This window comes from Lithobates pipiens, unplaced genomic scaffold (assembly GCF_037356315.1).
Source record: "Lithobates pipiens isolate NorthernLeopardFrog02 unplaced genomic scaffold, aLitPip1_a1.2 Scaffold_30, whole genome shotgun sequence".
NCBI classification, from domain to species: Eukaryota; Metazoa; Chordata; class Amphibia; order Anura; family Ranidae; genus Lithobates; species Lithobates pipiens.
Window position 1 is genome coordinate 39272588 of NW_027507791.1, and position 22433 is coordinate 39295020.

Genomic DNA, 22433 nt, shown 5'->3' on the forward strand with positions numbered 1-22433 from the left:
TAAACATACATAGGAACATATTAAACACATATCTGATAATAATATGCAAATATTTAATTTCTACATGGGGAATATGGGTGGAATACTGTAGTCAAACATACTTTGGAACATATGAAACCTATTTCAGTTATGAATATGCATATAATTATTTTCTAAAAGGGGTTTATGGGTGGAATATTGTAGTTAAACATACATAGCAACATATTTAACTTATTTCTTTTAAGAATTTGCATATAATTATTTTTATACATGGGGATTGTGGGTGGAATGTTATCGGTAAACATACATAGGAACATATTTAACCCATTTCTGATAATAATATGCTTATACTTATTTTTATACATGGGATTATGGGTGACATTTTACAGTTAAACATACATATAACATATTTAATTTATTTCTTTTAAGAAACTGCACACTTTTTTATCTACATGGGGATTATGGGTGGAATATTGCAGTTAAAAATACATATGAACGTATTTAACCCATTTCTGATAATAATATGCATATAATTATTATTCTACATGGGGATTATGGGTGGTATATTGTAGTTAAAAATACCTAGGAACATATTAAACCCATTTCTAATAAGAATATGCATATAATTATTTTATACATAGGAATTATGGGTGGAATATTAAAGTTAAATATACATAGAACATATTTAATCTATTTATTTTAAGAATTTGCATACAATATTTTATCTACATGGGGATTATGGGAGGAATATTGTAGTTAAACATACCTTGGAACATATTAAACCTATTTCTGAAAGGAATATGCATATCATTATTTTTCTACATGAGGATTGTGGGTGGAATACTGTAGTTAAACATACATATGAACATATTTAACTAATTTCTGATAAGAATATGCATACAATTATTTTCTACATGGGGTTATGGGTGGAATATTGTAGTTAAACAAACCTAGGAACACATTTAGCCTTTTTCTTTTAAGAATTTGCATATTATTATTTTTCTACATGGGGATTATGTGTGGAATATTGCAGTTAAACATACCTAGGAACATATTTAACCCATTTCTGATTTGAATATGCAAATATTTTTATTTGCATGGGGATTATGGGTGGAATATTGTCATTAAACATACGTAGGAACATGTTAAACCCATATCTGATAAGAATATGCATATAATTATTTTTCTACATTGGGATTATGGGTAGAATATTGTAGGTAAACATACATAGGAACATAATTAACCTATTTCTCATAAGAATAGGCATATAATTATTTTTCTAAATGGGGATTATAGATGGAATATCATGATAACAATATGCATTTTATTATTTTCTACATGGGGATTATGGGTGGAATATTGTAGTTAAACATACCTAGGAACATATTTAACCTATTTCTCATAAGAATATGAATATCATTATTTTTCTACATGGGGACTATAGGTATAATATCATAGTTAAACATACCTAGGAACATATTTACCCCATTTCTGATGAGAATATGCATATAATTATTTTTCTACATGGGGATTATCGGTGCAATATTACAGTTAAATTTACATAGAACATATATAAACCATTTCTGATAAGAATTTGCATATAATTAATTTCTGAATGGGGATTATGGGTGGAATAGTTTAGTTAAACATACATTGGAACATATTAAACCAATTTCTGATATAAATATGCATATAATTATTTTTCTTCATGGGGATTATGGGTGGAATATTACAGTTAAATATATATATAGTAACATATTAAACCAATTTCTTATAAGAATATGCACATAATTATATTTATACAATGGGATTATGGGTGGAATATTGTAGTTAAACATACCTAGGAACCTATTTCTCATAAGAATATGCATATAATTATTTTTCTACACAGGGATTATAGGTGTAATATCATAGTTAAACATACTGAGGAACATATTTAACCCATTTCTGATAAGAATATGCATATCATTATTTTTCTACATGGCGATTATTGGTGGAATATTACAGTTAAACTTACATAAAACATATTTACCCATTTCTGATAAGAATATGCTTATAATTATTTTCTACATGGTGATTATGGGTGTAAAATAGTAGTTAAACATAAATAGGAACATATTTAACCTATACTTTTAAGAATTTGCATACAATTTTTTATCTACATGGGGATTGTGGGTGGAATATTGTAGTTAAACATACCTAGGAACATATTAAACCAATTTCTGATATGAGTTTGCATATAATTATTTTCTGCATGGGGAATATGGGTGTAATATTGTAGTTAAACATACCTTGGACCATTTTAAACCTATTTCTGATATGAATATACATATACTCATTTTTCTACAAGGGGATTATGGGTAAAATATTGTAGTTAAGCATACCTAGGAACATAGTTAAACTTTTTCTTTTAAGAATTTGCATATAATTATTTTTCTACATGGGGATTATGAGTGGAATATTGTAGTTAAAGATACCTTGGAACATATTAAACCTATTTCTGATATGACTATGAATATCATTATTTTTCTACAAGGGGATTATGGGTGGGATATTGTAGTTAAACATACCTATGAACATATTTAACCCATTTCTGATATGAATATGCATATTTTTTTTGCATGGGGTTCATGGGTGGAATATTGTAGTTAAACATACATAGGAACATATTTAACCTATTTCTCATAAGAATATGCATATAATTATTTTTCTACATGGGGATTATGGGTGAAATATTACAGTTAAACATACATAGAACATATTTAACTTATTTATTTTAAGAATCTGCAAACATTTTCTTATCTACATGGGGATTATGGGTGGCACATTGTAGTTAAACATACCTAGGAACAGATTTAACACATTTCTGATAAGAATATGCGTATAATTATTTTTCTACATGGGGATTATTGGTGGAATATTACAGTTAAACATACATAGAACATATTTAACCCATTTCTGATAAGAATATGCATATAATTAATTTCTGCATGGGGATTATGGGTGGAATATTTTAGTTAAACATACCTAGGAACATATTTAACCTATTTCTCATAAGAATATGCATATCATTATTTTTCTACATGGGGATTATTGGTGGAATATTACAGTTAAATTTACATAAAACATATTTACCCATTTCTGATAAGAATATGCTTATAATTATTTTCCACATGGGGATTATGGGTGTAAAATAGTAGTTAAACATATATAGGAACATATTTAACCTATTACTTTTAAGAATTTGCATACAATTTTTTATCTACATGGGGATTATGGGTGGAATATTGTAGCTATACATACCTAGGAACATATTAAACCCATTTCTGATATGAATTTGAATATAATTATTTTCTGCATGGGGGATATTGGTGTAATATTGTAGTTAAACATACCTAGGAACATATTTAAACTTTTTCTTTTAAGAATTTGCATATAATTATTTTTCTACATGGGGATTATGAGTGGAATATTGTAGTTAAACATACCTAGGAACATATTAATCCCATATATGATAAGAATATGCATGTAATTATTTTCTGCATGGGGATTATGGGTGGAATAATATTGTTAAACATACATATGAACATATTTAACCCATTTCTGATGATAATAATATGCATATAATTATTTTTCTACAAGGGGATTATGGGTGGAATATTGTAGTTAAACATACCTAGGAACATATTTAACCTTTTTGTTTTAAGAATTTGCATATAATTATTTTTCTACATGGGGATTATGAGTGGAATATTGTAATTAAACATACCTGGGAACATATTTAACCCATTTCTGATATGAATATGCATATTTTTTTGCATGGGGTGCATGGGTGAAATATTGTAGTTAAACATACATAGGAACATGTTAAACCCATATCTGATAAGAATATGCATGTAATTATTTTTCTACATGGGGATTATGGGTGGAATATTATCGTTAAATGTACATATGAACATATTTAACCCATTTCTGATAAGAATATGCATATAATTATTTTTCGACATGGGGATTATGGGTGGAATATTATAGTTAAACGTACCTAGGAACATACTAAACCCATTTCTAATAAAAATATGCATATCATTTTTTTCTATATGGGGATTATGGGTGGAATATTACAGTTAAACATACATAGAACATATTTAACCTATTTCTGATAAGAATATGCATATAATTATTTTCTACATGGGGATTATGGGTGGAATATTTTAGTTAAAAATACATAGGAACTGTCACAAAGAATTGCTGTCACAAACAATGCAAACATGCCATGTGACACTAATAGGCAGTGACAGATACTCTTTATGGAGACCCCAGATGTCTCCTCTGCCATTAAAAGCATTTGATCCCACCAAAATCAGTGTGATCAAATGCTTTCCATTTTTAAAACTGGCACTGGGGAAACTGGAAGTAATGTAGGCTAATTGTTTCCTTTATCATAGAGGTGGACAGAGCAAATTCAGTGATGCAAATGCGAGGGGGTGTGTCCTACTGTCTGTGTCAATGGACGCAGCATCAGGACACGGGAGCATGCCCGCATGAGTGCATCGAGGGAGAGTGGCTCTCCAACGGGGCACTCGAGAAGAGGAGGAGCCAGGAGCGCTGCTGAGGGACCCCAGAAGAGGTGGATTAGGGCCACTCTGTGCAAAACCAACTGCATAGAGGAGGTAAGTATGACATGTTTGTTTTTTTTTTGTTTTTTAAATAAACCTTTAGATGTCCTTTAAACTTAACAAGTAATATATTTATCCTGTTTCTGAAAAGATGAATGATGTGTTTAATTGTTTTTCTGCATTGGGATTATTGGTGAAATATCGTGGTTACACATGTCAATGACCACATTTGTCCTGTGTCTGATAAGATTATTGGTATAATTATTTAGGGGGATTAGGGGGTTAATATTATCATCACACATCCTACATAAAATATTTAACCTGTTTATGATAGGAATGTGGCTATAATTATTGTTCTACATGGGGATTATGGATGAATTATTATGGATACACTTTAAGCGGAGTTCTACCCAAAAATGGAACTTCCGCTTATCCGGTTCCTGCTCCTCTCCGGTGTCACATTTGGCACCTTTCAGGTGGGAGCAGATACCTATCTAATGCAAGTTTTTGCTCCCACTTCCGGCGATAGATCGCTAAAGAATCTGTGACCATCTACACCATGTCCGGCCCCTCCTCTGTCCCCCCACGGTCTTCTGGGAGACGCACAGGTCCCAGAAGGCAGCAGGGACCAGTCAGGATGTGTAGCACGACTCGCGCATGAGCAGTAGGGAACCAGGATTTGAAGCCACAAGGTTTCACTTCTTGTTACCCTTACTGAAGATGACGGTGCCTGCACCCAGGAGCCAAGGGACAGGTTGGCTTTGGGTGAGGACATTGCGGGTGCTCTGGACAGGTAAGTGTCCTTATTTTAAAATTCAGCAGCTGCAGAATTTGTAGCTGCTGACTTTAATTTTTTTTTTCAGTGGAACTCTGCTTTAACAACTAACATATTTAATCTATTTCTGAAACAAACATGCACATATTTATTTGTTTACATTGGTATTATGAGTGGAATATCATGGTTACACATTCCAATAAACATATTTAAACTGTTTCTGATAAGAATAATGATTATTATACATTGTTATGTATTATGGGGGGGATGTCATGGTTATGCTTAACAAGGAACATATTTAACTTGTGCCTGAAAATATTATTGGTATAATTTTTTCCTACATGGGGATTATGGATGGAATATCATGGTTACACTTGACAAGAAACATATTTATCATGTTCTTTATAAGAGAAATAGGTTAAATATGTTCCTACGAATACTTAACTATAATTTTCCACCCATAATTCCCATGTAGAATAACAATTATATGCAAATTCTTATCAAAAATAGGTTAAATATGTTCCTAGGTATGTTTAACTATGATATTCCTCCTATAATCCCCACGTAGAAAAATAATTATATGCATTATCTTATCAGAAATGGGTTTAATATATTCCTATGTATGTTTAAGTACAATATTCTACCCATCATCCCCATGTAGAAAAATAATTACATGCATTTTATTATCAGTAATGTGTTATATATGTTCATTGTCAGGTGTTAACATAATATTCCTCGCATAAATCCCATAAGAAATAATAATTCTACCCATATTCCCATCAAAAACAGGTCAAATGTAATTTTTCCATGACACTGTAGTATATTTTGGCACATATTATCTGCTAGCTAAAAATAAGAATATAAAATGTTATAGTATAATAATTCTATTTTACCTGACCATTATTTAAAAAAAAAAAAGGATTGATTTACTAAAACTAGAAAGTTCAAAATCTGGAGCAACTTCCAGTTTTTCAGCCTAGTTTAACCCCCCTGGCGGTATTCCTGAGTCTGGCTCGGGGTGGAAGTTTTACACCAAAAGCAGTAACCCCGAGCCAGACTCGGGACCGCATCGCTGGATCTAGGAGGAGGTTTACTTACCTTCCCCCCTTGGATCCAGCAAAGTCCCCCCCGCTGTACGAGCCGCTCGTCCTCCGCTCAATTCATCACGGAGCCGATCTCCGTTCCCTGCAAGCGTTGCGACGCACGGGGATGGAGATCGGCGCCAAATTCAAAAAGTGAAACACACAGTATACATACAGTATAATGTAATCTTACAGATTGCATTGCTGTATGTAATTATTTCACATCCCGTTTGTCCCTAGTGGTCTGCCCAGTGTCCTGCATGCAGTTTTATATTATAAAAACTGTTGTTTATGCCTGGAAACTGGAGATTGTCCATAGCAACCAAAACTGTCCCTTTACATCAAAAAGGATTTTAGACCAGCTAGAAAACAGCGATAATAAATTGTAATCACTCGCAGAATTGAGCGATAGGGATTTGTGGGAGATCCATCATCAAATATTGAAAAGTAATGACAGTGACAATTCTGCAACTGAGCAAATTTCAGTGTTTTTGATTTGATTATATTATTGAATAATTTTTATTATTGTTATATTATTATTTGGTATAATTATTTATAGTTATTTATTATATTATAATTTATGATTTAATTTTTCAAACTTTATCATACCCGGGATGTCTGCTAGACTCTGGTTTGGACAGATTTAAGTGAGTTATTCCTAAGAATTACAGGACTACAATATAAAACGCCAAATTTTCATGCAAAATAATTGTACCGCTTTTAGCACCTAAAATCCGAAATAACCATACCGCCAGGGAGGTTAATTGAACAATCTAAAGTTAAAAGCTAATTGGCTACCATGCACAACTGCACCAGATTTTGTACTCTCCAGTTTTAGTAAATAAACCCCAATATATGCAAAACCGACTACATATCTTCTTTCGTTTTCAGAACTTAGAATAAAAACATAATAAGTAAAGTGTGACATTTGTGTTTTAGATCTTTTCACAGTTTTTATTAAAACAAAAAACACTATATTTCCTTCCTGTTATACTCTCCTCAATGTGTGAGCTCAGTGACCACCTCTGCCTTTTCCACTGCTTACTGTATTCAGTGTATAAACCAATTCGTTTGATCACTCATATTTTTTTCAGATTAATCAGATCAAGTTTTTTGTGAATATAAATTCATTTTAAAAAGTTCCTTTGAATTCAGCCAAGACCTTTTCCATGTTCACTTAGATGTTTCATTGAGGTCCTAAATTTCCTAGAAGTTCTTCTTCTTCTCTACCACTTGTTGTGGAAGTAGGTAAAACATACAGCAGCAAATAATACAAATCCAGAGATCACCAGGCGTATTATATTCTGCACCGTATAATCTGAGGAGAGAAGTATGGAAGTATTACAATTTTTAGATAAGAAAAATGTTGAATTATTGCAAATTCTGAATGTATGTTAAGGATCTGGATTAGCCTCCTTCTTACTGGACAGAAGCAATGCTGTTTTTTTTTTTTATCTTCCAGCAATATGTTCTAACTTATTCCAATAATAGTAGGACAGGTGACACGGGAAGCAATGAAACTGAACCGGGAGATAAGTGTGTCACTTGCTCAAGAGGGGCATAAATCACAAGCCTGGCTGACCAAACTTACAAATCCATTTGTTGGCAAACCATTAAACATATGTATTTAAACTTTACATTTAACTGTAGATTTTTACTACCCGATGTCTTGACCTTATGGAGGTAACAAAAGATCTTAGTTTTTAATTAGAGCCTGAAATGTTACTGGTCTGGGATCAAAAGTTAAATATAATTGTTGGTTAATGAAGACAGAAGATTCAAGTCTCCAATATCAGGGCCCTATTTGGACACCATCCTGCCATAGGTCCGTCTGAATGATGGAGAAGAAGGCCATTATTGTCAGGACATCCCTTTACCAAACTTTATCCCTTGTATTATGATTATTTCAGTATGAACTAATTAGCTTGGGTTCAGTTCTCAAACAGTTCATAAATCTTGCTCAAAGTTCACAAACTTAAAGCAAACACTATAATGGGAGGAAAATCTTGTTATGGCCATTTTTAGGGTGTTGTAGCAAGCTATTCTTAAGCAGAATGTATAGGAAGATGGGCACTGCCATGGGGTCATGTACCAATGGCAAAAAGAAATATAATAATAATATTTCATTTAACCACTTCCTTCCCTTAGGATGTTCCTGAACGTTCTATCTTTGAAGAGAAATACCGTTGTTATGGTAGCAGTTAGCTACCATAACCCTGGTATCTTCTTCAAGAGCTGACGAGCTACAATGGACTGTCTTCAGCATTGTCTTGGTGAGTTAACACTGCCTGCGGATCTTCTCAAGTCAGTAAGTTGTCAAACTATCAATACAGACCGTGTGTCAGGAGGAATGCTTTCGTATAAAGTGATATTTGAGACAGATCAGGTGGTTATTCAGTTCTTCAAGCTCACCATGTATCTGCATTATCTGGATATAGAGCCCATCACTCATCTTCCTCACAGTGTTGGACGCTGTCCTCACTTCACAGGTATATTTCCCGGAATTCTCCAGCTGAGATGACGGCACTCTGTATGTATCAGATACATCGTATCCCCGCACAGTCTGTCCATTTCTGTAGAATGCAAAGTGCAGCTCTGTGCCGCCTCTGAGCGGATCCAGTCTGGTGTCACATCTCACCATCATCTCATCTCCTTCTATTACACTGAACGGGGGCACTTTTATTTCCGGAGGAGAGAAGAGCTCTGGAGGAAATTGTTATAAATCATAAATTATGGGAATACATTATTTATTCTCTAAATGTTGATAATCACACAATGCTGTGCAATGGATGTAAAACAATTTCTATCCATGTTTGGCTAAGTTGACCTGTTGTATCCACCACAATAATACACGTCATTAGAGAACCCAGTAAGGACAGCTTTGTCACTGTCATTTATTCTATCTGTATGTATATCTGGATGGTGAGTGGTAAACCGAGACATGGGAGGAAGCCAACACAAACATACAAACTTCAATCGGTCAATCTACCTAATGATAACTGGGCCCAGAGCTCCAGTGCTGCAAGTCCCCCTGTATAAAGTATTAAAGTGGTTGTAAACCCTTCTATATACCCATTGAAGGGACTGGTCTCAGGTGATACACAGAGATTAAACAAATCCTCCTACACTAGTTATACCTTTCGAAGTACCCCATCCTCAGGGGTACTGTGCACCCAGCTGCAAGGGAAGCTGCTCTCAGCACTTTGGCTCTTTCACCTTGTTTGCCTTCCAGATATACTAATGGCCTGCAGGGAGATGTAGCTGCACAAAGCTGGGACGTATATACTGATTATACTGCAGCTAGCAGAATCAACTGCCTGCCTGTAGTATAATTACTATGAGAACACCAGCAATTGGGGTAGCTTTAGGTCCACACTGAGCAGATGACACAGTACACCGACTGTAATTGCTACAGCTGCCTGTGGATAGGATCAGAAGAACACCAGCAATTGGGGTAGCTTTAGGTGCAAACTATGCAGATGACACAGTACACCAACTGTGATTGCTACAGCTGCCTGCGGATAGAAACCACAGAACACCAGCTATTGGGGTAGCTTTAGCTGTACACTGTGCAGATGACACAATACACTAACTGTAATTACTGGAGCTGCCTGCGGTATAGGATCAGCAGAACACAAGCAATTGTGGTAGCTTCAGTTGAAAACTGTGCAAATGACACAGTACACCGACTGTAATTGCTACAGCTGCCTGCGGATAGAATCAGCAGAACACCAGCAATTGGGGTAGCTTTAGGCGTACGCTGTGCAGATGACACAGTACACCAACTGTAATTACTGGAGCTGCCTGCGGTATAGGATCAGCAGAACACCAGCAATTGGGGTAGCTTCAGGTGTACACTGTGCAGTCGACACAATACACCGACTGTAATTGCTGCAGAAGCTGCCTTTGGTATAGGATCAGAAAAACACCAGCAATTGGAGTAGCTTTGGGTGTACACTGTGCAGGTGGCACAATACAAGACTGTAATTGCAATAGCTTAAAAAGAAATTCAGACACTGTCTCTCCGTCTATCTCTCTCTCTCTCTCTCTTAGCGACGCAACACACTATGCAAGACCGCAGCGCAGGCAGCCTTGTATAGTGTGGGGCGTGTACTAAACCCCCTGAATCATAATTGGCCACAGGCATCCTGCCTGTGGCCAATTATGTCTCTCTTTGCTGATGGCGCTGTGATTGGCCAAGCATGCGGGTCATAGTGCTTGCTTGCCCAATCATCAGCCAGCAATGCACTCCGATGCCACAGTGAATTATGGGCAGTGAGCGCAACTTGAATTTGGCGCGAACGGCCCATAATCGGATTTCGCCGAACGGGCGAACAGCCGGTGTTCGAGTCGAACATGGGTTCGACTCGATCACTCAGTTCATCCCTATTAGTGAAGTATGGTAAACATAGTCCTCAGTTCCTGCCTTCACACACCTTCACAACACTTATGCCACTGCCTGCTCTGTAACTGACCCTGGCTTGTTATTCGACCACGCTTCTGTCTACCGATTCTGTACATATCTCTGCCTGATCTGGAACTGACCCTGGACTGTTATTCGACCATGCTTCTGCCTAATGATTTTGTACATACTTCTGCCTGATATGGAACTGGTCTCACATATGTGAAGGGCTCCAGAATTGTTTTTCTGGATGAAGAAAACAATTTTTTTGTTTTCTCAATCCTAGATTAGAATCTGGAGACTCTGAGGCTTCAAAGAGATTTGGGTGGGAGAAGCCTCTATCCCTATCCCACTCTGTCCTGAACAAGGCCCTACTTCTGCCTGCTGCCTGTAAGACTTACTGCCATTATGTTTCTGCCTGTCGTACTGACCACACCACATGTTCCTGCCTACTACCAGGACCAATATTTTTGGTACTGCTGACAAAATCTCTGCCTGCACTGACCCTGGACTTTATATGGACAGTATTCCTGCCTGGAGAATTGTGTTCGCCGTTGCTGACCAAGTCCCTGCCTGTTGCCTGGACCAGAGCTATCCTCCTGTATACAACTGTGCTACTACAACCACAGGTAATCTTTTCTTTACCCTTTGCTCAGCATAATGTATTTTGGGGTGTAATTATTGGTATGTGCATGCTATGTGTCCCTGGAAGACCTGATGGTGTTCCTTGCATTTTGGATCTCTGTATGTGGCCAGGCTGTGTAGAAGTCTAATATGGGGTGTAATTTTTGCTATCTAAATGCTATGTGTTGGAAATATCTTATAAACAGACATCTTTGTGTTAAAAAAATGTGTTTTCATTTTTCCCCACATCTTCCAAAAACGTCTGGAAAAAAATGAACCATTCAAAAGACTCGCTATGCCTCATAGATTATACGTTGGGGTGTTAGCTTTCCAAAATGGGGTCATTTTGTGGGTGTTTCCATTGTCCTGGTGCTCCAGGGCCTTCAAAAGTGTAATAGGTGGTTGAGAAACGTGATGTGTAATTTATGCTCCGAGAAAACCAGACAGTGCTCCTCGCATGTTGGGTCTCTGTTTGTGGCCAGGCAGTGAAAAAGTCCCACATATGTGCTATAATATTATTCAGGAGGAATAGCAGAATGTATTTTGGGGTGTCATTTGTAGTATACACATGCCATGTGAGAGAAATAAGGCATTACAATGACAATTTTGTGGAAAAAAAATCTTAATTTTGCAAAGAATTGTGGGAAAAAATTACAACTTAAAATAACTCACCATGCCTCTTACTAAATACCTTGAAATTCTTACTTTCCAAAAAGGGGTAATTTGGGGGGTATTTGTATTTTCCTGGCTTGTTAGGGTCTCAAGAAATGAGACCAGTTCATCAGATGTGATATTTCTTTTATGATTTGCACCACAGCTTGTAGACTCTAAAACTTTCACACAGATCAAATAATTTCCACAAATTTCTGGTTATTTTTTAAAAAGATATGTAGCAGTATAAATTGTGGCCAAAATTTATGAAGAAAAATTACAAATTTGCTAAATTTTATCACAGAAATTAAGAGATATTCATATTTTTTTCAAATTCAATTGTTTTAATTTATAGTGCAAAAAATAAAAAACCCAGAGGTGATCAAATACCACCAAAAGATAACTCTATTTGTATGAAAAAAGGACAAAAAACTAATTTGGGTACAGTGTAGCATGGCTGAGTAATTGTCATTCAAAGTGTGAGAGCACTGAAAGCTGAAAATTGGTCTGGATAGGAGTGGGGTTTAAGTGTCCAGTAAGCAAGTGGTTAAGGCTGTGTTCACACTTATGTGAAATGGATGTGGCTTTCCTCGCATCCAATTCGCATGACAGGAGATTGTGACCGTCTCTCTATGGAGCCGGTTCACATTTCTCCGTTGTGGCTGCAGAGCTCCTTGACATGAACGCTGTACGTCTTTGGCTCCGTTTCATCTCCGAATTCAGGCAAAAATTCATCCCTGATTTGTCCCTGAAGTGGAGAACAGGGGCGCACTGGACCCCTTGCTGCGAGCCGCATACCTCGGAGGTGTGAACCCAGCCTTAGATAATAAACACATCTATACTTATCTACTCTGTGCAATGGAATCACACAGAGCGGGGGACGGGAACCTCCTCTTTTCGGATCCTCCCGCCAGTGCTCCTGGTCCCTCCGCAAACAAGCAGGCTCTGTGTCTAGACACAACAGTGCTGGTCGTGGACGCGGTGCATCATCATCAGCACGTGGCCATGGGACATGCTTGTCCTTATTTTTGGCAGCTGGACATGTTGAGCCGCAACATGCCAACGACTTGGTAGAGTGGATGACCAAGCCCTCTTCATCCTCCTCATCCTCTCTCACCCAGTCTCAGGGTACTAGCAAAGCAGCTGCCAACGCATCGTCTTCCCTCGTCTCAATGTCATCGTCAGTGACTCCTTCCCTAGACCCACCATGTCCTCCTGAGGAGTCTCCTGAACTCTTTGAGCAAAGTGTTGGGTACATTCTCCAGGAGGATGCCCAGTGTTTTGTAGGCTCTGATGATGACACTCAGCTAGAGGAAGGCAGTAGCGTGAATGCAGAGAGAGGGGATGCTCAAGAAGGACAGCAATCTGGCAGTCATGTTCCAAAAGCTGCAGCATACTGCCAGGTTTGCTACAGCGATGAAGAGGGAGGGGATGATAAGGTCATTGACTCCATGTGGGTGCCTGGTAGGAGAGAGGAGGAGGAGGCACATGTCCAACGAGGCAGGATGCCCTCCGGGGGCCAGCTTAGGGGCAGCACACCGACTGAATCACACCGCACAGCTCCACCTGTGCAGGGCGCTGTCTCTGCGCGTTATTCTAAAAGTTCTTTGGTGTGGGCCTTTTTTGAGACGAGTGCATCAGATCGCACCGCTGCTATTTACAACATATGTCTCAAGCGTATCTCGCGTGGCCAAAACATCAGCCGCTTGGGCACCACATGCTTGACCAGACATATGTTAACCTGCCATGCAGCTCGTTGGCAAGCGTACCTCAAAGACCCACACCAAAGAACAAAGCGGACCTCTCCTTGCTCCTCATCAGCTGGCATCTCCAACCCCACTAGACCTTCAGTCCTCTCTGAAACCTGCTCTGAGAAGAATGAAGGTGTAGAATTAGGTGTGTCACAGCCAAGTGCTTCCGGGCACTCTGCTAGCAGTACACCCACGTCCGATTATAGCAGGCAAATGTCCCTGCCCCAGCTGCTGGACCGGCGAAAGAAGTTCATTCCCAGCCATGCTAGCTTGGCTAAATTGCTAGAACTTCAACTGCTGCCTTTTCAGTTGGTAGACTTGGCCCCCTTCCATGAGTTTGTACAATGGGCGGTTCCTCAGTGGCAGGTCCCCAAACGCCACTTTTTCTCACGGAAGGCGATTCCGGCTCTCTACCGGCATGTGGAAGGGTGGTCAGCGGTAAGGTGCATATTACCGCTGACTCATGGTCCAGCAGGCATGGGCAGGGACGTTACCTGTCTTTCACGGCCCATTGGGTCACTCTTCTGGCAGCTGGGAAGGATGCAGGACAAGGTGCAGTAGTGTTGGAGGTTGTTCCGCCACCACGCCTCCAAAATGCTACTATTGGTTATGACACACCTCTCTCCTCCACCCCCTCCTCTTCTTCTTCCTCCATGGCCTCTTCCAATGCTCTGTCCTCAGAACCAGCGGTGCTAGGCGTTCCAGGGGCTAAGCAAGTACGCAGGCAAAACGATGCCATGTCATGCTTGCGCTGGTTTGTTTGGGGGACAGGAGCCACACTGGGGCGGATGTTTTGTCAGCTCTGCAGGGGCAGGCCGAGAGGTGGTTGATGCCATGCCAGCTTAAGCCAGGAATGGTGGTTTGCGACAATGGCACCAACCTCCTCTCCACCCTCCGACAGGGACAACTGACCCATGTGCCCTGTGTAGCTCACGTCCTTAACCTGGTGGTGCAGCGGTTCTTGGGCAGGTACCTGGGGTTACAGGATGTCCTGAAGCAGGCCAGGAAAGTCTGTGTGCATTTCCGCTGATCATTTAATGCCTGTGCTCGGCTGGCTGAGCTCCAAAAGGAGTTAAACCTGCCCAAGAACCGCCTTATATGTGACATGCCCACCAGGTGGAACTCAACGTTGGCCATGCTGCAGCGGCTACACACGCAGCAGAGGGCCATCAATGAGTACCTGTGCGACTACGGCACCAGGACAGGGTCAGGGGAGCTTGGTTTTTTCTCACCACGCCAGTGGGGCATGATCAGGGATGCATGCACTGTCCTGTCACCGTTTGAGAAGTCCACAAGGATGGTGAGCAGTGACAGTGCATGCATCAGTGACACTGTACCTCTTGTCCACCTCTTGGAGCATACGCTGCGTGGAATAATGGACAGGGCACTTTAGGCAGAAAAGAGGCAGGAAGAGGAGGACTTCCTTGCCTCTCAAGGCCCCCTTTATCCAGACAGTGTTCCTGCTGTGCCACCCATCACACAGGAAGAGGATGAGGAGGAGGAAGAGGAGGAGGAGGATGATTGTGTCAGCATGGAGGTGGAGGCTGGCACTCAACATCAGCAGCAGCAGCAGTCTTGTAGGGATGATTTACAGTCCCAAGAAACCCGTGGACTTGTACGTGGCTGGGAGGAGGTAGCTGCGGATCATGTTGTCCTTAGTGACCCAGTGGACTCCGGACCGAATGCCTCAGCTAACCTATGCTGCATGGCCTCCCTGATCCTGCAAAGCCGGGAGGCCATGCAGAAAGGTCTGTGCAACGCGTTCCCAGAGACTGGGAGGTTACAAACTCCTGGTCCTGGACAACGTGTTGCTGAGGCATCGGTCAGAAGGAGCGGTGGAGAAGGTGGCCGTCTGACTGATGCTTTCAGACAATTTTTTAGTCCGCAGCCCCAAGGTATGATCGGTTCCAGCAACCATCGCCAGCGTCTGATTTACATGGTGCAGGAATACCTAGGGGCAAGGTCAGACTTGGACACCTTTCCCCCCGAAAATCCTCTGGCTTACTGGGTCTTGAGGATGGATCACTGGCCAGAACTTGCACAGTATGCAATTGAGCTACTGGCCTGTCCTGCATCCAGCGTTCTTTTGGAACGCACCTTCAGTGCTGCTGGTGGCTTTGTTACCGATCACAGGGTGCGCCTGTCCACCGAATTAGTTGATCGACTGACCTTCATCAAGATGAATCAGTCTTGGATAACCCACAGCTACCAAGCAACTGAAGCTGATGTAACCGAATAATTTTTTTGAAATATCACATCCCTTCAAGACTGCCTATGCTGATGCTGAGTGACTGTCCTGTTATGTTGATTGTCTATCCTCTTCCTCCTCCGCTGATATGTTGGAAGAACATTTCTGGTTCTGGGTGATGCCATCAGCCCAATTTTTCTGCCCCTGTTTAACAGGGGCGTTTAATTACAATTTTTGATGCAATGCTTTGCAGCAGGGCTAATTCCTGCAATAAAACTAGAGTATATGGGAGAGGTTGCAGTGTCGTGGCACCAGCACCAGTGCCTAAGGCCCAATTTTTCTGCCCCTGTTTAACAGGGGCATTTAATTACAATTTTTGATGCAATGCTTTGCAGCAGGGCTAATTCCTGCAATAAAACTAGAGTATATTGGAGAGGTTGCAGTGTGGTAGCCCCAGCACCAGTGCCTAAGGCCCAATTTTTCTGCCCCTGTTTAACAGGGGCATTTAATTACAATTTTTGATATAATATTTCACAGGAGGGCCCGTTCCTGTGCCCACCCAGAGTAACTGTGAGGACTTATAGTGTTGTGGCACCAGCACCACAACCACCAAAGGTCAATTTTTCTACCACTGTTCAACAATGGCATATAATTACAATTCTTGATATAATCGTTTGCAGCAGGGTGCTCCAGCGCCCACCAAGAGTCACTTTGAGGGCTTACAATGTTGTGGCAAAACCAACACCTTGTTACGCAGAGCATATAGGGCAGGCAAACTGCCCTACTTGCAAACGGAAGGAGACAGCAGCAAGTGAGATGAAAAAAGATGGACGACAAAACTAATTATACAGGGGTGATAACCCTTCCCTATGTTTTCCAAAAAGCTTAAAAATAGTTTTTGTGACTGGAGCTACACTTTAAAAATGTACCAGTTGAAAATTACAAACAGATTCAACTTAACACAACAAACCTACACAGTCCCTGTCTTGTTTGCACCGCCTGTATACTGCTGTTCTGAGTATATAGGGCCTGGGGGCCACACGCATTTCCTTTTTTTAATATGGGTACGAGGTTCCCCTTAATATGCGTACAAGACCCAAAGGGGCTGGTAATGGGCAGGGAGGGCTACCCATGCCATTTTTCTCAATGATTTTCAACCATATTGCAGGAACCAGATATTACATTAAAACCGCAAGCAGTTTTAAATGATGTTATTTCCGTTTAATGTCATTTTGTGCAGGGACTGTTCTAAACACGGGAAACATGTGGCACTTCACAGGCATACTACAGACAACCCACAGGCATGATATTTAAAGGAATATTTCACTTTTTTTTCAGTTTCATTAAAATCAGTGCTCCCGCCAAAACGGCCATTTTTAAAAACATTTTAGGCATTGACCCATGTCCCCTGGGGCAGGAGCCGGGTCCCCAAACCCTTTTTAGGACAGTATCTTGCATATTAGCCGTTAAAATTAGCACTTTTAATTTCAAACGTTGGAGTCCCATAGACTTCAATGGGGTTCTAAAGTTCGTACGAATTTGGGGTCCGTTCGAAAGTTCTGGTGCGAACCGAACCGGAGGTGTTTGGCTCATCCCTAACTGCTACTCTCTCCTTCTCCTGTGTATCACAGAGCTGGCTGAGTCTGTGTTCGGCAGGCCGTGCTGTAACACGGTCCCGCCCCCCTAGACGTGCTTGTGTGATAGACGGAATATTGATTCAGATTTTATTCCCAGTCCGGCCCTGCTTGTACCTGATCCGTCCCTCCTGTTACCCATCCATCCTCTCCTTGTCCTTTATAGGTTTTAGTGTATAAATAGAACGCCATCTATCAGCGGAGGTTTCTGATAAATAAAGCCGTGTAATGATCACATCAGCACTGACATTGTTTTCGATTTCAAAATAAATAAATTAACAGACTTAATAACTAATAAGGAGTAGGAAGGATTATGAGGATAGACTAAGGAAATTAAAATAAATTAATTTTTTTACATACTGAATTGTCTTTTGTATGGTCAACACTAAGGGTCCTTTCACACAGGGCGGATCAGTGCTGATCCGCCCCGTGGATATCCGCTTGCTTAGCGGGGATCGCCGGAGCGATCTCCGCTGTGCAGGAAGAGGACAAGTTCGTCTCTGCACACTGCGCAGGAACAGACCTGTCACAGTGCCGCTCTCCCCTATAGGAGATCGGGTGACGACGGGCTGCAGTGTCCGTCATCACCCAATCCGATCCGATGACGGATGGAAAAATAGCTTTTTCCTCCGTCACACTTTTTCGGATTGGAGCGGGTCGGATGTCAGCGGACTTATCAGCGCTGACATCCGACGCTCCATAGACCTCTATGGAGCATCCGTTCAGGTCCGCCTGAAAAACTGACAGGCGGACCTGAACGGATCGTCCGTGTGAAAGGGGCCTTAAGAAAACAATATTTAAACAAAAATGTTTCTATGTAGTAAGGTACTGTAGTGTGGTAAGTTGGGCTGGATTTCCCATTAGGCACACTAGTGCCTACAGGAACGTTTCTTAGAGGGGCACCCATCTGTACATGACCAGATCTAGGAGGTGCTGGGGTGGGCTGAGCCCCCCCCCCAGATTTCAGTTGTGCCCCCCCGAGGTCCCCCCGATGAACATTGTACCCACGCCCACTGCAAGTCCGGACAGGAGAATTGTCAGCAAAGAGAGAGCTGGGGGGAGGTGTGGACTTCTTGTGCTCCCCCCTGCTCCTGTCAGTGGATCACTCCTCCATACAGTGGATTACACAGATCCTCTTAGATCACACAGTACACGGCTTGATTTCCCTACACACATTTCTGGGAGAGGAGCAGTCATTGGAGGAGAAGGGGGCGGGGAAATCAAGCCGTGTACTGTCCAATCTAAGATAATCCTGTGTTATCTGCTGTATGGAGGAGCGCTGTTATCCCAGTGCTCTCCTCACTGACACTTCTCCTGTCTGTACTCTTATTGAGTGTTGGTACAATGTTCATGGGGGTTGGCCTGGGGGGCAGAGAGAGCCTTCCAACTCCTCACTACTCCTGTAAAATTGGAAGGGGGGCTGTTAGTGTTGAGAAGGGAAGGGTAATGGGGGGGATTTGTGCTAGGAGGAGGAATGGGGGGGCGTATGTATTAGGGGGCAGAATTGGGGAAGATTTGTGCTAGGAAGGGAGAATTGGGGAGCAGAGATTTGTGCTGGGAAGGGTAATTTGGAGGGAGTTGTGCTAAGAGGACAGATTTAAGGAAATTTGTGGGAGAGGATTTGTTCTAGGAGGGGAATTTGGAGGGGGTTTACACTAGGAGGGGGGATTTGGGGGAGAAGATTTGAGCTAGGAAGGGAATTTGCAGGAAGAACTTACACCAGGAAGGGGATTTGTGGGAAAGATTTACACTAGTAGTGGGGGTTTCGGGAGGGGGGAGTTTACACTAGGAGAGGGGATTTGGGGGAGAGGATTTTTGCTAGGAGGAGGGATTTGTGGGAGAGGATTTATGCTAGGAGAGGGGATTTTGGGGAGAGGATTTATGCTAGGATGGGGGATTTTGGGAATAGGATTTGTGCTAGGAGGGGGGATTTGGGGGAGAGGATTTGTGCTAGGAGGGGGGGGTTGAATTAGTGGATTTGTATTAGGAGGGGAATTTGGACTGGGGAATTTTAGCATTTTTGTTTGGGGAGCATTAGTCATGGGGACCAGTAGACGAAGCACAACACATGGCGGGGACTCAGACATCTGACACACCCGGGAGTGCTGGATGTTGGGTGGGAAGATTTTGAAATAAAGAGTCAATAAATGGGGGTGATAATTAAAGTGATTCCAAAGCTTCATTTTTTTAATGAAATAATAAACATGTGATACTTACCTGATCTGTAATAATCTCTCTCCTCCTCTTCTGGGGTCCCCTGCTGGCGCTCTCGGCTCCTCCTCCCTTCTGAGTACCCCTATAACAAGCTGTGTACTATGGAGGGGTTCATGTGATTACACCCCCACTGTCCATAGACACCACCCCACTCCCTCCTCACAGAATTTGATTGGCTGCAGCAGGAGCCAATGGCTGCCTCTGTATCCTGTGATTGGAGGAGGAGAGGAGAGAGGAGTGCTGGTGGGGTCAGTGCTGGATAGAGAGAGGTGACAGGTAAGTGTTTGGGGGATGCACAGAAGGGAACGTTCTTTTACCTGATCATAGTATTTATGGGAGTTCACTAGGGATGAGAACACCCCCCCCCCCCCCCCCGTTCGGTTTGCAGCAGAACATGCAAAGAGGCAAAAAATTTGGCAGAACATGCGAAGACCATTAAAGCCTATGGGACACGAACATAAATAATCAAAAGTGCTAGTTTTAAAGGCTAATATGCAAGTTATTGTCATAAAAAGTGTTTGGGGACCCGGGTCCTGCCCCAGGGGATATGTATCTATGCAAAAACATTTTTTAAAAACCCCCCATTTTTTCGGGAGCAGTGATTATTTTCATGCTTAAAGCGAAACAATAAAAATGAAATATTACTTTAAATATTGTGCCTGGGGGGTGTCTATAGTATGCCTATAAATTGGTGCATTTTTCCCATGTTTAGAACAGTTCCCGCAGCAAAATTACATTTCTAAAGGAAAAATTGTCATTTAAAACTGATTGCGGCTGTAATGAATTGTCGGGTTGGTTAAAATGAGCACTTTTGATTTTTCATGTTAGTGTCCCATAGACTTTAATGGTCTTCCGGTGGCTTTCGAATGTGCCCCGAACACCGTATATTGTTCGGCCCGAGCATAACCGTTCGCCCATCTCTAGAGATCACCTTCCTCTGGATCTACTAATATTAATAAAGCCCTGTACACAGGAGCAGAAATTCCGCCAGAAAAAGTCAGATGAGAGCTTTCAGTCCGAAAATGCGACCGTGTGTAGGCTCCATCGGCACATTTGCTGGGGGAATTCCAGCCAGCAAAAGATTGAGAGCAGGTTCTCAATTTTTTGGTCTGAAATTCCGATCGTCTGTACCAATTCCGACGTTCAAAATTCCTTGCGCATGCTCGGAAACAATTTGACGCAATGATCTGAAACAATTTGACGCATGCTCGGAAGCATTGAACTTCAATTTCTCGGCTCATCGTAGTGTTGTACGTCACCGCGTTCTTGACGGTCGAAAGTTCCGAGAACTTTTGTGTGACCCGTGTGTATGCAAGCCAAGCTTGAGTGGAATTCTGTTGGAAAAACCATCCAAGATTTTTGCGATGGAAATTCCGCTCGTGTGTACGGGGTATAAGAATAAAATTTAAATAGGACATTAATTTACCTTTCACAGTGATAAAGGATACATCTGAGAGCTCCATCACATATGGACTATCATTGAGTTGTATTTGTTTAGTACATTTGTACCGTCCAGACTGACTCATCATTATATTAGGAATATGGAATGTGGAGTCGGATTCTGATGATTTTATCTCCTGATCATCCTTGTAGAATGTTGTGTTTATTACATCATAAAATCTCCGATGATGACATCTCAGAGTCAGGGGGTCTCCTTCATAGATGGCAGATGGAGGTCTCTGCAGGAGGACAAGACCTGAAATGTAATAAAATGATACTTTAGGTTGTTCTATTCACACCCAACAATCTGTAATGATGGAGATGAGATGGACGACTCACTTTGTGTAACATCTAGGAAGACGGGATCACTGATATCACCACCGATGGTCTGGCACTGGTAATCTCCTTCGTGCCACTCTACTGAAGAAATAACGATGAAACGTCTCTGTTGATCTCCAGGTATTGGTCTCTTATCTTTGTACCACTGATAGGTCCGGGGCTCCTCTGGTACAGTAGACGGCACAACACATGTTAGAGTCACATCGTCACCTTCTAGTATATTCCCCCAGTTGGGTGTGAAGGTCACCACAGGTTTGATGGCCCCTCCTATAGAAGAAAAGAGATCACACAGAACACATAGAGAGCACAGTGTGCAGCAAAACACAGAGAGGTGAACACATCTTGTATGAGAAAAATACATTCTCTATAGAAATTGGAATGTTTATAGTCCTGGGCACTGAAATCTCCCAACATGTTGGTAGATCTTTATTTTAAACAATGAAAACTACTTCCCTTAAAGTGATATTAAAGGCAGATTTTTTTTAAATAACAAACATGTTATACTTATCTGCTCTGTGTAATGGATTTGCACAGAGCAGCCCAGATCCTCCTCTTCTCAGGTCCCTCGCAGGCAACCCTGCCCCCCCCCCCTGCCAAGTGCTCCATAGCAAGCGGCTTCCTATGGGGGCATCTGAGCAGGCCTGTTTCCAAGCCGTTGTTTTGTGTCCATTCACACACATAGCACAGCTCTACCCCACCTCCACTCTCTCCTCATTGGCTCATTGGATATGACTGACA

The 22433-nt window shown here is 41.3% G+C and overlaps 1 protein-coding gene across 1 annotated transcript in view; it reads right to left on the reverse strand.

The window, feature by feature from the left end:
- The window catches only part of LOC143942177 (low affinity immunoglobulin gamma Fc region receptor III-B-like), a 43253-nt gene extending 21190 nt beyond the window's left edge, over positions 1-22063 (reverse strand). The window contains exons 1-2 of the mRNA XM_077463434.1: positions 21696-22063; positions 21343-21612 (exon numbers count right to left, since the gene is read on the reverse strand). Coding sequence (XP_077319560.1) covers positions 21343-21612; positions 21696-22056 — 631 coding nt within the window. The 5' untranslated portion in view covers positions 22057-22063. The remainder of the gene's footprint in view (positions 1-21342; positions 21613-21695) is intronic.
- Positions 22064-22433: the final 370 nt, after the last annotated feature.